The 13,693-nt window shown below is 48.5% G+C and overlaps 1 protein-coding gene across 3 annotated transcripts in view; it reads left to right on the top strand.

The window, feature by feature from the left end:
* MAPK4 (mitogen-activated protein kinase 4) overlaps window positions 1-13,693 on the top strand; it is a 176,112-nt gene that overhangs the window by 105,659 nt on the left and 56,760 nt on the right. For 2 of the 3 annotated variants that reach the window (XM_049901077.1, XM_049901079.1), the window contains exon 2: window positions 12,096-13,530. In XM_049901077.1, coding sequence (XP_049757034.1) covers window positions 12,901-13,530 — 630 coding nt within the window. In that variant the 5' untranslated portion in view covers window positions 12,096-12,900. Of the gene's footprint in view, window positions 1-11,962; window positions 13,531-13,693 lie in introns of those variants that run through there. The other variant, XM_049901078.1, reaches the window with a different exon arrangement.

Raw genomic sequence — 13,693 nt, forward strand, 5'->3', positions numbered from 1 at the left:
GCTCAGTCCCTACTCAGGCCACACCATGCTAGGCACCAGCCCAAACATCCTCAAGGGGCCAGCGGCCACCTCCCTGCTCGCTCTTCCTCCTCCCTGCTGGACAAGCCTGGCTTCTGGCTCTGCTCTCAGTTAAGGAAGATGACTCCAGTTTGGAATGCTGACAGCTGCTGCCACATGGTCCATATGTGACTTTTTTCTGTGACACAGAATAATTCTCTGATTATTTGAGGAGGAAGAGCTGCTCCTTGGCAGCTAGCCAGTCCTTACCACACACAACTCTTTACCAGCTGGGTCAGGAGACCCTTTCCCACATGGTGGATGGAGGGTGGCCCAAGGTCATCCTACTACTTTAGGTTATCCTACGACCCAAGAAACTCCTGGATGGGCAAGGCAGCCTGGGCATTCTACGGAGCCTGCTCCTTGCTCTCTGAGTGGCCTTGAAGAGTCATTTCCCTTTTCTGGACCTCAGTTTCCTCATTGGTCAGTGGAGGGAGACTTGGTTTGTACTGTGTGAACTGACCTGGCACTGATCTAACTTCTGAAGGCCAGGATGGTCAGCTTTCTTAAAATGAAACCAAATCAGCGAAGAGTGCACAAAAGCCATTTGACAGGATACCAGTGTCACTGTCCAGGATTATCTAAGAACCCCTGGTCACAGCAGGGCAGGTTCGTCAGTCCAGCATCCACCTCCCTGGTCCCTCTCTACTGCTTCCGTGGCTTCCTTTCCCAACCTTCCTCTACTCCCCTCCTAGGCAGTGGAGCCGTTGCACCTCTTTGTCTTCTTCTCCCTCCAGGGAGCTCATAATCTGAAGGCTGATTACTTCTCTCCCTCTCCGTCCATGTATAGTTTGGTTGATGGCCTCCCATGGGACCCTGACCATCAAGACATAAGAGGTCTATCTGTGTATGGAATCCCTTACAGGTTCCTAAGAGACCAACAAGAGTCCCTGGTATCTCCTGAGAGAACAAGGGGGAAAATGAAAAACCAACCACACAGCAGCACACCTTTCCTCTCCAGTGGGTCACCTTCCTTTGATGTGATCTCTATGGCACATCCTGACTCTCAGCGTCTAGTCACCTTTCAGTGAAGGAGGCAGGCTCTCGGGGGAGAGCAGAAAGAGGGCGTTGGACATAGTGAGTTAGAACAGAGCTAATGAGATTGTCATCGTGGACTTGGGTAGCCAGGTGGTGAGATTGGTTATGTTCCAGGTCACCCCTTCCTCAGGCTGGTTGTGCCCTGGATCACAAAAGAGGATAGGGATAATTTAGCCTAAAATTCCCTCCACTTGTCCCCAGCCAAAAAGACTTGGAACATGTGTGCAATGGCTGTTGGGCCAATCTTCCCACGTGAAGACCACTCACTCTTGAAGGAGTGTTAAGAGATCTGCTTGAGGGATTTAAAAGGGTAATGTTTCCAACCCCCTAGAACCCAGTTAAGGAGACCTGGTAGCATAGTGGTTAAAGCTCTCAGCTCCTAACTGAGAGGTCAGTGGTTCAAACCCACCAGCCACTCCACGGGAGAAAGATGTGGTGGTCTACTTCCTTAAAGATCACAGCCTTGGGAACCCTATGGGGCAGTTCTACTCTGCCCTGTAGGGTCGCTATGAGTCAGGATCGACTCGAAGGCAGTGAGTTTAGAGCGCAGTTGGGGCAGTGGTGATTCAGTGGTAGAATTCTTGTCCTCCATGTGGGAGATGCAGGTTCAATTCTCTGCCAGTGCAGCTCATGTGCAACCTCCACCTGCCTATCAGTGGAGGCTTGCATGTCGCTGTGATGCTGAATGGGGGTCAGCAGAGCTTCCAGACCAAGATGAAATAGGAAGAAAGGCCTGGCGATCTACTTTTGAAAATCAGCCACTGAAAACCCTATGGATCACAACAGTCAAATATACAACTAATCATGGGGATGGCACAGGACTGGGCAGCATTTTGTTCTAGTGTGCGTGGGGTCACCACGAGTCAAGAGCCAACTCCACAGCAGCTAACTAGAGCCCAGTTAATGGGAGATCTGTAATATGGAAGTTGTTCATTTTAGTATTATTGGGTTGCTGTCATGATCTCCAACTTGTGCTTTTTACTTTTGAAAGTGTGTTCATATTGCTGGCCTCTGTTGTTAGCCCCGTGAGTCAGTGGGGCAGCGTGGGTCGACCCTCACAGAGAGGAGACTCCTCCTGGCTGGAGATGGCACAATGTGTGGGCTGTGTCAGGACTAGAGCACAGGCCTCCTGGCTCCGTGTGGTCCAGGGGTGGTTGCTGTCACCTGGGCTGTGAAATACCGCTTCTTCTGTCACTTGTGAACACAGAGATGCAATGACCAGGCAACCAGTGGCATCACTAGGGTGATGGCAGTGGTGTGCAGACTGCACTCTGTGACACTATGAGAGGGGGTAACACCAAAATGACCCCAGGGTCTATGGCAGTGGTGGCGGTGGCAGGCAGGCTGGCACTGCTGGGAAAAGGGCCACCAAGGCAGTGGCAGTTGGTGTCACCTGTCACCCAGTGTGGTAACTCATCACCTCCCCCCATCCGTCACCCACCAGTCAGGTTGTGAGCAGCTGGGCCATGGCACCCACCATTGGGCAGAGGGCAGGGTCTCCACCTTGGCCAGTGGGAGAGGGGAGGAGCTGTGGGGGGCGGGAGAGGAGGGTGGGGCTCAGCACTGCACTGGCTCTGCCCTATGTTGGGGGGAGGGAGCAGGGTGGGGCCAGTCCAGGCATGGGGGGTGGGAGGTGTGACACCATGAGTTACTGCACTGGGTGACACCACCAATCCTAGTGACACTACTGCAGGCGAGGGGACATTTTTTCTTATCTAAGAATGATTACTTTTTACCTGGGAGCACAACCCCTGTCAATGATTAGCCTCTGTGGGAATAGTGGGAGGTGACCATGTACATGCATTAGCTGGATAATGGGCCAGCGTGACTGGGTGAGAAGTGGCTCAGGGACAGGAAGTTCAGAACTCTGTGACATTTAAAGGGACCGAGTCCAGGATTTGAATCAGACAAGGCTTGAGAAACTCTCAGCCTGATTGGCACCTGGAGCCTGGTGGCACAGTGATTGAGAGCTATGGCGAGTTACAGCTGCTAACTAAAATGTCAGCTGTTCAAATCCACCAGCCGCTCCTTGGAAACCCAATGAGGCAATTCTCCTCTTCCTGTGGGGTTGCTGTGAGTCAGAACTGACTTGACAACAATGGATTTTTAACAGGATTGGCACTGGGGGAGGGAGGGAGAAGCAATTAATATAAATTTGAGTTTGAGGAAGGTGGTCTGGAGTGTAGGGCTTTTTCTAGTGCATTTGTTCTGCCCAAATATTTATTATTACTTACTGTTGAGTAGGTTAGGAGTTGGGTACTTGGAGTATAGTGATACACATGATGGAAGGAGCCCCTGTGCTCACAGAGCTTCCAGTCAAACACTGATGACAAGTTAAGCTGAAACAGAAAGGGAGCCATTGTCATGAGATGAGAATAAGGTGACACAGCTGGAACAGGTAAGCTAGTGTGGAGAGAAAAGGAGACCTCAGGGAAGGCTTCCTGGAGGAAGGGACATTTAAATGTAGGCCTAAAGGATAAGTAAGGATTAGCCAGGTGAAGAGGAGGGAAAATTTTCCCTACAAAAGGAACAACACGCATGAAGGCCCAGAGGCAAGGGAGAACATGACATTTTCAGTGAAATGAAAGAGATTTTGTTTGGCTGGCAGTTAAGGAAAATATGAGATGAGGCTAGAGATGCTTAGAAAGGATGTCAGTCCCCAAGATGACTTAGTGGAGCATGGTAAAGCCTTCTTCTCCAAGAAACTGGGAAAGCCAGAGAAACAAAAGCAAGCACTCAAGTACAAGAAGGATAAGGGAAGGAGGGTCTCTGTAACAGGAAGTCACCAAAGAATACAGCAGAGAACACACTGGTGTTGGGACAAGGCTGGATTAGGAACCAAACGCTATTACTTTCTAGTATGTGACCTTGAGGAGGTCATTTAAACTGTAAAATGGGAGGAAGAGGAAGAACGCAGTCACCTGTAGAACACCTGCTCTGTTTGACAGGTGCTGTGTATAGTCATCTAATGGGGGATGGTTACACCTACTTCACAGTGTTAATGCGAACTTAAACCCAATTGGCAGAGGCCCTCTGGAGGGCTATTTGAGAAGGATTCTGATTGTACTGGCTCATCAGAAAAGAGAGGTGATGGTTGGTTAGCAGTGTTCTGCCTTGGTACAAAATGGGGTAATGGCAGGTAGTACATATGATACATATTTGCCATTTCTGGTCTTAAAGCAAGATGAGTTTAACTACAAGTATTCTTTAGCCACAAATCAGGAATCTTTAAGCACCCCTCCACAGTCTGACCTGCAGGGAGGGAGGAAGTGGTCCTGTGTATGGGGCCAGAAGCTCAGCAGGAAGGGCCAGGGCATGAAAACCAGGAGCTCCTTAAAGGACCAGGGATGCCTTGCTGTCCCACGGTGGCTTGTGAAACCTGGGCTTACAGACAGGAGCCTCTGAATGCAGGGAAGACACATTAGCCAGTGGGCACCCATCCAGTAGGCGCTAAAGCAAACTCAGGAGAATTAAAGACACAAACGCTGAGAAGTGTAGACTCCAGCTGTGGTCTCTGCCCTTTGCCAACACAGCTGAAAGGCAGCAAGCCTCCAGACAGGGCCCACCTGATTGAACCACTGGTCATACTTACACTGATTTAGATGTGAAAGAGGCTGACATCTGCTATCCATGGTTTCCTTCCTTAAAAAGAGAGAATGAGGAGTTTCCCCTTCTATCTAAAAACATCCAATGTTGTAGGAGTCTTAAGATTGGAAGGATTTAAGCACTGGCACTCACACATCTCTCACAGCTCGTGAACCGGAAAGTAGGCCCCAGGCTGGGAAGGTGCCTCTGAGCTGCCTGGGCTGTTCCCGTGGTGACCAGAATCCATGCTTCAAAAACGCAGGGACCTAGCTTCTCCCCTTCCCCAGTTTCTCCCTGATGGGATGGAGCGCCAATGAGGCAGCCGGGATTTCTCTCTGTGCTATTTTAGTGCTGTTGGGAGGCCTGTAAAGGTTCTGTTCTTCCTGGCTGGTTACATAATTTTCAAAAGAAAAAGCAAAGACTGAAAGCTCCTCAAGCTTGCTCATTGGGGAGGAGGTAGCCCCCAGGGTCTGATGTTCCCTGTTCTCACTTTTTTCTTTCAACTCATAGCCTCCTCTCTAACTCCCACTCAGAGAGGTAAAGGCAATCCTGTTTCTTACGCAGCAGCGTCCCCACAGGCATGTTCTCTGGGAAACCAAGGTCTTCTTAGGAAAACAAGCTAGGGTGGGTGGAATCACTGCCTCCTAGGGGTGGATACGTTCAACCAAACCAGGGATGTTAAGGTGTTTGTAGTCGTTGCAGACTCACTCATCCAAGTGGGGGATGTTCACTTGTGGCCTGCCCTGAGGGTTGCTACCAGTCCATGGCTCTTCTGCTCGAGATATTTTTATTTTAGAATTAACCAAAGCGATTCTTTTAACTTGGATTGGTGGGCGTCCTGATGGCCGGTGTGTGAAGGGCTATCCCAGGACCTCCATTGGGAATGCTGGCAGTGGTAGGGGCAAAAGAAGCACCAAAACAACCCAAACTAAACCTCTTGCCATCAGCTTGATTCAGACTCATGGCGACCCCGTGTGTTACAGAGTAGAACTGCTCCAGAGAGTTTTCTTAGCTGTAATCTTTGTGGGAGCAGATCACCAGGCCTTTCTTCTGTCGTGCTGCTGGGTGGGTTCAAACTGCCATCCTTTAGGTTAGCAGTCAAGCACAAGTCATGTGTGCCACCCAGACCTGAGAGAAGCACAGGGTTGGGAAATGCTGCCTATGGGTGGCAACCTGGGGAGCAGCAACCTACCCATGCACCTTGGTTTCCACAAAGAAGTCAGATTTCCCAGTGTGGGCAGATGACTTCATGTGAACTAGGCCAGCTTGCTCACCTCTTGGGGAGGTTGAGAAATACTTAAGTTCAAAAGTTGGGAGGTCAGGAAACCTTTTTCTCCTAATTTCTGGGAGCTCCAGTGCTGCCTCCAAGGTGAGGCCCAGATGGGTCAGGGCCTCTGCATGTCAGCAGCTGGGTGAGTGCTCAGCCCTGCTTCAGGATGGCCAGTCCCTGTGGCCACAGGCTCTGGCACATCTGAGGTTCACAGAGAAAACGAGAAAGGCTGGTTGGAAAGCAGGGCTAACGGTCGTTTGATCTTCGGTTTGTTCTCAACTGTTAATCTCATTTCGATATTCTATTTCTCAGTTTCTCATTCTATAAAATAGACTTGCTAACCGTTGTCTCCACACTGGGGTTGAGCACAGGCTGAAAAGGTGGCTGCCTCTTGCTTTAATTTGAGAAATACCACCAGGTGTGCCAACCCCAAACTTTCTCTTCACTGGACCTGAGAAGTCCCAGGGGGCCTCAATGGTTCCTGGTGAGAATCACTCACTTGAATAAGATAATGAGTCATAGTGATGAGAAGCATGGTCTTTGGAGTCAGGCAGACCTGAGTTCAAATCCCAGATTCACCACTTGCTAGTGGTGTGACTTTGGGCAAGTCATTTCCCTCTGTAAACTTCGTAAAATAATATCAGCCTCATAGGGTTATTGTGAGACTCTACTGAAATAATCAAGTGAAGTCTTTGGCACATTGTAAATCCTCTGTATATGCCGTTACCTCATCTTCATTGTCCTCATGGTCATCTTGGTCATTTCCCCAGAAGGCCTATGTTAAAATGCAAGCAAGGTTAGGGAGCGGAGCCATATTAACGTACCATAGACTTGCAGAAGTAGAAGAGACTTTCAGCTCAGATTAGGTAGCTATCTAAAAGCAAAGAGCTCAGCCCTGAGGGAGTAGAACCTACAGATGAGCTTTGCTAAGCCTGGAGTGGGAGGAAGGCATGGAATAGTGCCCCCATCAGGGGCAACAGAAAGACTAGTCCAGGAGGGAGGGGACGGTGAAAGAAGAGCTGAGAAAGGGCCTGAGTTACACTATACTTCAGTGCCTCCTTACAAAGAAGCTGGAGGATGTTCACCGTACAATCTAGAATAGAGGTACGCAAACCACAGCCCCCAGATCAAATTTGCCCTACTGTCTGTGTAATGGATTGAATTGTCCCCAAAAAATATGTGTCAGCTTGGTTAGGCCATGTGTGGTTGTCCTCCATTTTGTGATTTTCCTAGTGTTATAAATCATAATCTCTGCCTGTGGCTCAAGAGGATTAGGGTGGGATGTAACACCCTTGCTCAGACAGGTCACATCCCTGATCCAATGTAAAGGACATTTCCCTGGGGTGTGGCCTGTACCACCATTTATCTTACAAGAGGTAAAAGGAAAAGGAAGCAAGCAGAGAATTGGGGACCTCATACCACCAAGACAGCAGTGCCAGGAACAGAGCATGTCCTTTGGACCTGGGGTTCCTGCACAGAGAAGCTCCTAGTCCAGGGGAAGATTGATAACAAGGACCTTCGTCCAAACCCGACAGAGAGAGAAAGCCTTCCCGTAGAGCTGACAGCCTCAATTTGAAGTAGTAGCCTGCTAGACTGTGAGAGAAGAAATTTCTCTTTGTTAAAGCCATCCACTTGTAGTATTTCTGTTATAGCAGCACTAGATGACTAAGACAGCCTGTTTTTGTAAATAAAGTTTTGTTGAAACGCAGCCAGGACCATTCATTTAGGTATTATTTATTGCTGTTTTTGTGCTACAAAGGCAGAGTTAAGTAGTTGTGTTGAATAGTTGCAGCAGAGACTGTATGTCCTGTAAAGCCTAACATATTTACTCTCTGACCCTTTACAGAAAAATTTCCAGTCCCTGGTCTAGAGGATGCTTTCACATAGACTACAGTGATTATGATCGTGAGCTTTGGAGTCAGACAGACCTGACTGTGATGGGAATGGCTCCTCCTAGACTTGTGGAGTGCACAGCCTATTCAACTATAAATATCAGCCCCACCTGAGAAGGATTTCCTGCAAATTTTGTGGGGTTCAGGAGAGGAAAGAAAGCAGTATCTGTGAAATGTCAACCCCTCACTAGGGACCGAAGCTCCTGCTGAAAGTCAACAGCGTGAGTTTTGGGAGGATCTGAGCAGGCAGGGGAGGTGAGTCTAAATTTAGACTTTCCAAAGAAGATTTGTAAAGCAGAGCCCCAGGAATCCCAGAAAGGGACAGTTGGCACACACCATCTTCTCTCTGGTTTGCCTCCACAAGTAAAAAGCCTGGATGAGTAAGAGAATAATTAATTGGACTCAATATGTTGCTGGGGAGTCAGTGAGAAGTCAGATGCAACAATGAAGTGCCATTGTTTGGAGTCCTGGGGGACAGATATTTCCATTCCTGTGCTTTATTATGACCCTAGCCAAGGAATCGTGGGAGCCAGCTCTGAGCTTGTAAGATTTACATGCATTCTTCTTGCTGGGTGTCATTTGAGCGCAGCTAAACTGGCGACCCTCGCACAGTGAATTCAAACTCCCTGGGTTTGAAATCACGCCTGATTCAGAACAGCTCTGAGCCACCACCTCTGATGGAAGAATGGCTGCACTTTGTTCTGAGAGACTGCCTCATGCCCAGAGCAGCCATACCTGCTCCTCTGCCCGAGTGGGCACATCTAGATGTCAGGCCCCACTGGGAGAACCCCAGGACCAGTGGGTCCGGGCCCTCAGTATATCATGCAAGAAAAAAACCGGTTGCTGTCAAGTCAGTCCCAACTCAGAGCAACTTCACACATGTCAGAGTAGAACTATGTTCCATAGAGTTTTCAGTGGCTAATTTTTTGGAAGTAGATTACCAGATTTTTCTTCCAAGGTGCCTCTGAGTGGACTCGAACCTCCAACCTTTTAGTTAGCAGCTGAGCATTTTAAGTGTTTGCACCACTCAGGGACTCCAAATGTAACTCAGGTACTTCCTTTTCACTGTTATTTTCTAAGCACTTACCTTGTGCTCTGGAGCCTTGGTGGCACAGTGGTTAAGAGATACAGCTGTTAACCAAAAGACTGGCAGTTGGAATCCACCAGTTGTTGCTTGGAAACCTTATGAGGCAGTTCTACTCTGTCCTATAGGGTCACTGTGAGTTGGAATCGAATCTATTGCAACAGGCTTGGTTTAGTTTTTACCTTGTGCTCTGGACTTAAGAAGCTTGAAGTCTAGTTGGGAGCTGGACATGTATAAAAAGTTAAATAAGAGCATAGGTTAGTATATAAGACAAAACAAACAAACAAAACCCTATTGTCGTCGAGTCAATTCCAACTCACAGCGACCCTATAGGACAGAGTAAAACTACCCCATAGGGTTTCTAAGGAGCAACTGGTAGATCCGAAATGCCGACCTTTTGGTTCGCAGCCATAGCTCTTAACCACTGCACCACCAGGATAGTGTATAGTAAATGCCTAATAAAGTATACACATGAATGCTATAGGAGATTAGGAAGGAGGGAGATGTCACTAAGAACTGGGTGGTCAGGGACATTCAGAGAGGAGGTGAGACTGTCTGGAATCCAGGTGACGGCAGGATTTTCACAAGTGTCGCCAAAGCAGGTGAACATTTCAGGAACTGGGACGGTGCCCCAAAGAAGCAAGACGGGAGTTAAAAGAGAGCATTTAGAGGCCCATGAGGAAGCTGGAGTGGCTGGAATCAAGCCTTCCAAGGTGACATGGTTCCTGCCCACTAAAACTGACAGTGAATACAAACTCCCTGGGTTTGAAAAGGCCACTGAGCCAGACAGACAGACAGACACGTACGTACAGACACACACACAAACGGGAGATAGTCCCTCCCTCATGAGAGGAAAAGGAAATAGTTTTAAAAATAAATAAATCACTTCCTAATTATTCACAGATTATCTGCATTGCAGCTTATCTCTGGCAAATCCTGCTTCCAGCTTGCTTATGAGGTCATCCCCTCCATGCTTAGGTGTTCATTCCTGTCTCCATTTACAACCCAAAGCTGCAAAGGGAAGGGGGTTTCAGCATCTCTCCTCATAAAGCAAAACGTGTCATTGCTTCTCCTGACTTCAGCTGCAGTAGTCAGAGGAGAGACGGAAGGGAGACCAGGGGCAGCTCTTTGTTCCCCTGAGCTAGGTATTCAGTGGCCTTCACTAGCACAGGACTTAGGCTGTGACTCGGTGGATGGCCCCAGTGCCGCCTCTGACTGGCTAGGCGTCAGCAGAGTGAATGTTCTCCATTTATTCATTCATCACATGCTTATTGACACCAGCTATGTGGAAAGCTCTCTGAGCCTCAGTGCCCTCATCTGCAAAGTGAGAGGCTGGACCGCAGTCAGCATTTCTTAGTGGATGTGCAGTTGGCATTTGGGATGTGTCTTAATTTCCTAGTGCTTCTGTAACAGAAAAACCACAAGTGGTGGCTTTAAAGAACAGAGATTTATTTTCTCATAGTTCTGGAGGCTAAACATCCAAAAAGACCCTGGTCTTGGCCCTGTCTATTCCTTCCTTGTCAGTAGCCACAGGTGTTCTTGGTATCTTGGTGATCCTTACATGGCTTCTGTGCATATCTCTGTGTCTAATCTGCTGTGTTTGTAACTAAGAACTGATTAGATTTAGAACCCACCCTACTAGAGTGCAGTCTAATTAAAATAACAAAGAAAACCCTATTTCCAAGCAGGATTACATCTATAGGTAGAGGGGTCAGGATTCCAATACATATTTTCGGGGTGGGGTGGGGGTCACAATTTAGTCCATAACAGGGTGGATCTGTTATTTACTCATGGGAATTCTTGGCAGGATGGTTACAAATCTGACCCTGCCCCGTGACCCTTAAATGAACCAAGGAGAGCAGTACCCAGTTAAGGACCACTGGACTTGACCTGTAAGATTGCTTCCCAATCTGAAATTCTGTAAGCCTATGATCGCTTTGTGGTTGGGCCTAATGAAAACGTGTGGAGGAGAATTGCTTTATATTTGGCAATTCATCAGAATTGTAGGCACATCTTACTCAAAAGTAAGGGAATTTTTAACAACAATAGCAAGTAACATCTGTTGAGCAATTACTGTGTTCCAGACCCTCGACAAATTTCTTTCTTTTAGAGTTTTTAGAGGGGATCTGATTATCTCCTATTTCCAATCATCTGTGTCTCTTCGCTTGCCACCTTAATTTCAGAGTATTGAGCTGACTGTCGTTTTACTTCATTTATCATTTGCGGTGTTGTACAGAGTTCAGATCTGAAAGTGCCCCTATAGGGAACCCTGCAATACAATGAGAATTGTGCTGAGTACAGTGTTCATTCTCTGTGTATCCATGGACTTAATGAACTTAGAAAACCTGCCACTCTTTAGAAGTGGTCTGAATTTACATTGCTAATTTTGCTGTTTTATTCTCCCCATTTGGGTCCTATGCCTGTAATTTGAGTCAGCAGCCATAAGGGGGAGTAAGACTTTGATTGGACTCACTGCCTTAAAGACCTGGGTCCCATCAATCAGAGTACAGCTCACCATGCCCATCCTGTTGTAGCACTGGAAGTCTGTTCAGTGGTTTGCTGGGCAGAGAGCCCCTTTTTTATGAGTGGCGATGTAGTTCCCTTGTAATATGGTTGGCATGTGTGTTTATGCCACCTACATGTAAAGGAAGGGATATAAATGTAATTAAATCTCAGTCCATGGCAAATTCTCTCTTAAAATATACAAAGATATTTGCAAAAAGAAGGAAGAAAAGGGGCCCATGTGGAAAAACAAAACGATTGATCCTTTCTTTTCTGTCTACAACTAGTTATGTTTCACTCTGACCCTCCCGAGCTAGTTCTGATGTGTGTGTTTGGTGGGCATAATGGATGAGTTTTGCAAAGGTCACAGCTGGTAATTCCCACCCACGGTTTGCACACATTCACCTTTGAGGAGCAGGCATTCACACGAAGGTGCACCACGTGCCGGTCTTATCAAATCAATCCGTCTTCTCTCTTCTTGCAGGGGAGCACTGCTCGCAGCAGGAGGGTGGCTGGGCAGTGCCAAGCCTGGAATCCCCTGAGCAAGCAGTGTTTCAGCTGGCTGGACAGATCAAATAACACTTGGGCTGGTTAACAAAAGACATGCAAGTGGGAAGGTGTTGGAAGCCAGAGTGTGGAAATTTACCCAACGTTATTTCGTTGACAGGGAAGGAAACTCGGTCTGAAAGATGCTGTGCTCCTGTGGCCTCTCTAAGTCCAGTGGAACACGGTCTAACTCCAGGTGGCACGGATGAAGGAGTGGAAGAGGATGCTGCCCACATCTGACCCCTCTGGAGGCTCCTGGCCTGGCTGCTGAGCTTCCCTTGGATTGGGACTTCAGGTGCGACTTGGTGTAGAGCTCATGAATGTGCTGGGGCTTCTGCAGCTTTCTTTACCCATGCTCACCAGACTAGCTTGGCTTTCAGTATCTAAAATGAGCTGGTAGAAAGGGGAGCTGACAGAGGTAGAAAGAAGTCCCTAGAAGCCTCCTGAATTCACGGACAGGATTCCTTTGTACTGCTCGGGACACAGAGACTGCTAGGCAGCTGGAGGCTGTGGTACAACAGAGCTTTGGACCATCTTAAGGTAAAAGAACACAGTTCAGCAAACAGCTCCTGCATTTCAGCGAGAAGGAACCTCTTTTAACAGAGAATTGAAAGGGGAGAGTTTCTGCATCTTTTACTTTGAGCTCCATTATAGGAAACTTTATGTTCGCCGAGATAATGATACTTTTCCTCCGAAGATGCTCTGTTTGAAAGAAGCATGAGGCATTCCAAGCTTCAGGGAGCATTCGGGATATGTAGGAGGTGGTGGGTAGTAGCCCTACCAATGCAGGCCAACAGTCTGAGCCGCCAACTTCTAAAGCTCAGTCAACATGAACATATGACCTTCTCATCCCCAGAAAACTGGTGTCAGTGACATCACCCAGGAGGAACAGCATCCCTCTGCTTTGCGATTTGACAGAATGAGGTATGCTGGGCAAGCTACCAGCTGGGACCTGGCCTTTCCTGATTGCCTCTTCACTGCGTGGGCAAACCCAGACCACTGAGCCAACAATGGCTGAGAAGGGCGACTGCATCGCCAGCGTCTATGGGTATGACCTTGGTGGGCGCTTTGTTGATTTCCAACCCCTGGGCTTCGGCGTCAACGGGCTAGTGCTGTCAGCCATGGACAGCAGGGCCTGCCGGAAGGTGGCAGTGAAGAAGATCGCCCTGAGCGATGCCCGCAGCATGAAGCACGCACTCCGGGAAATCAAGATAATCCGGCGCCTGGATCACGACAACATTGTGAAGGTGCACGAGGTGCTGGGGCCCCAGGGCACCGACCTGCAGGGTGAGCTGTTCAAGTTCAGCGTGGCCTACATCGTCCAGGAGTACATGGAGACAGACCTGGCGCGCCTGCTGGAGCAGGGCACGCTGACAGAGGAGCATGCAAAGCTGTTCATGTACCAGCTGCTACGCGGGCTCAAGTACATCCACTCCGCCAACGTGCTGCACAGAGACCTAAAGCCCGCCAACATCTTCATCAGCACTGAGGACCTGGTGCTCAAGATTGGGGATTTCGGCTTGGCAAGGATCGTTGACCAGCATTATTCACACAAGGTAGGTCTGGCTGGAGTGGCTCACACAGGTGGTCATCAGAATCCTCAGGAAGGCTCACAGTGTTCCAGAGGGTATTCTTCACTCCATGGGCATTGGGGTCAGTATTTGGGGCAGGCTGGAGGGTGGTAGAAAGATCACTGGCCTGAAAAATTGTTGGTGGGGG

This window comes from Elephas maximus, chromosome 11 (assembly GCF_024166365.1).
Source record: "Elephas maximus indicus isolate mEleMax1 chromosome 11, mEleMax1 primary haplotype, whole genome shotgun sequence".
NCBI classification, from domain to species: domain Eukaryota; kingdom Metazoa; phylum Chordata; class Mammalia; order Proboscidea; family Elephantidae; genus Elephas; species Elephas maximus.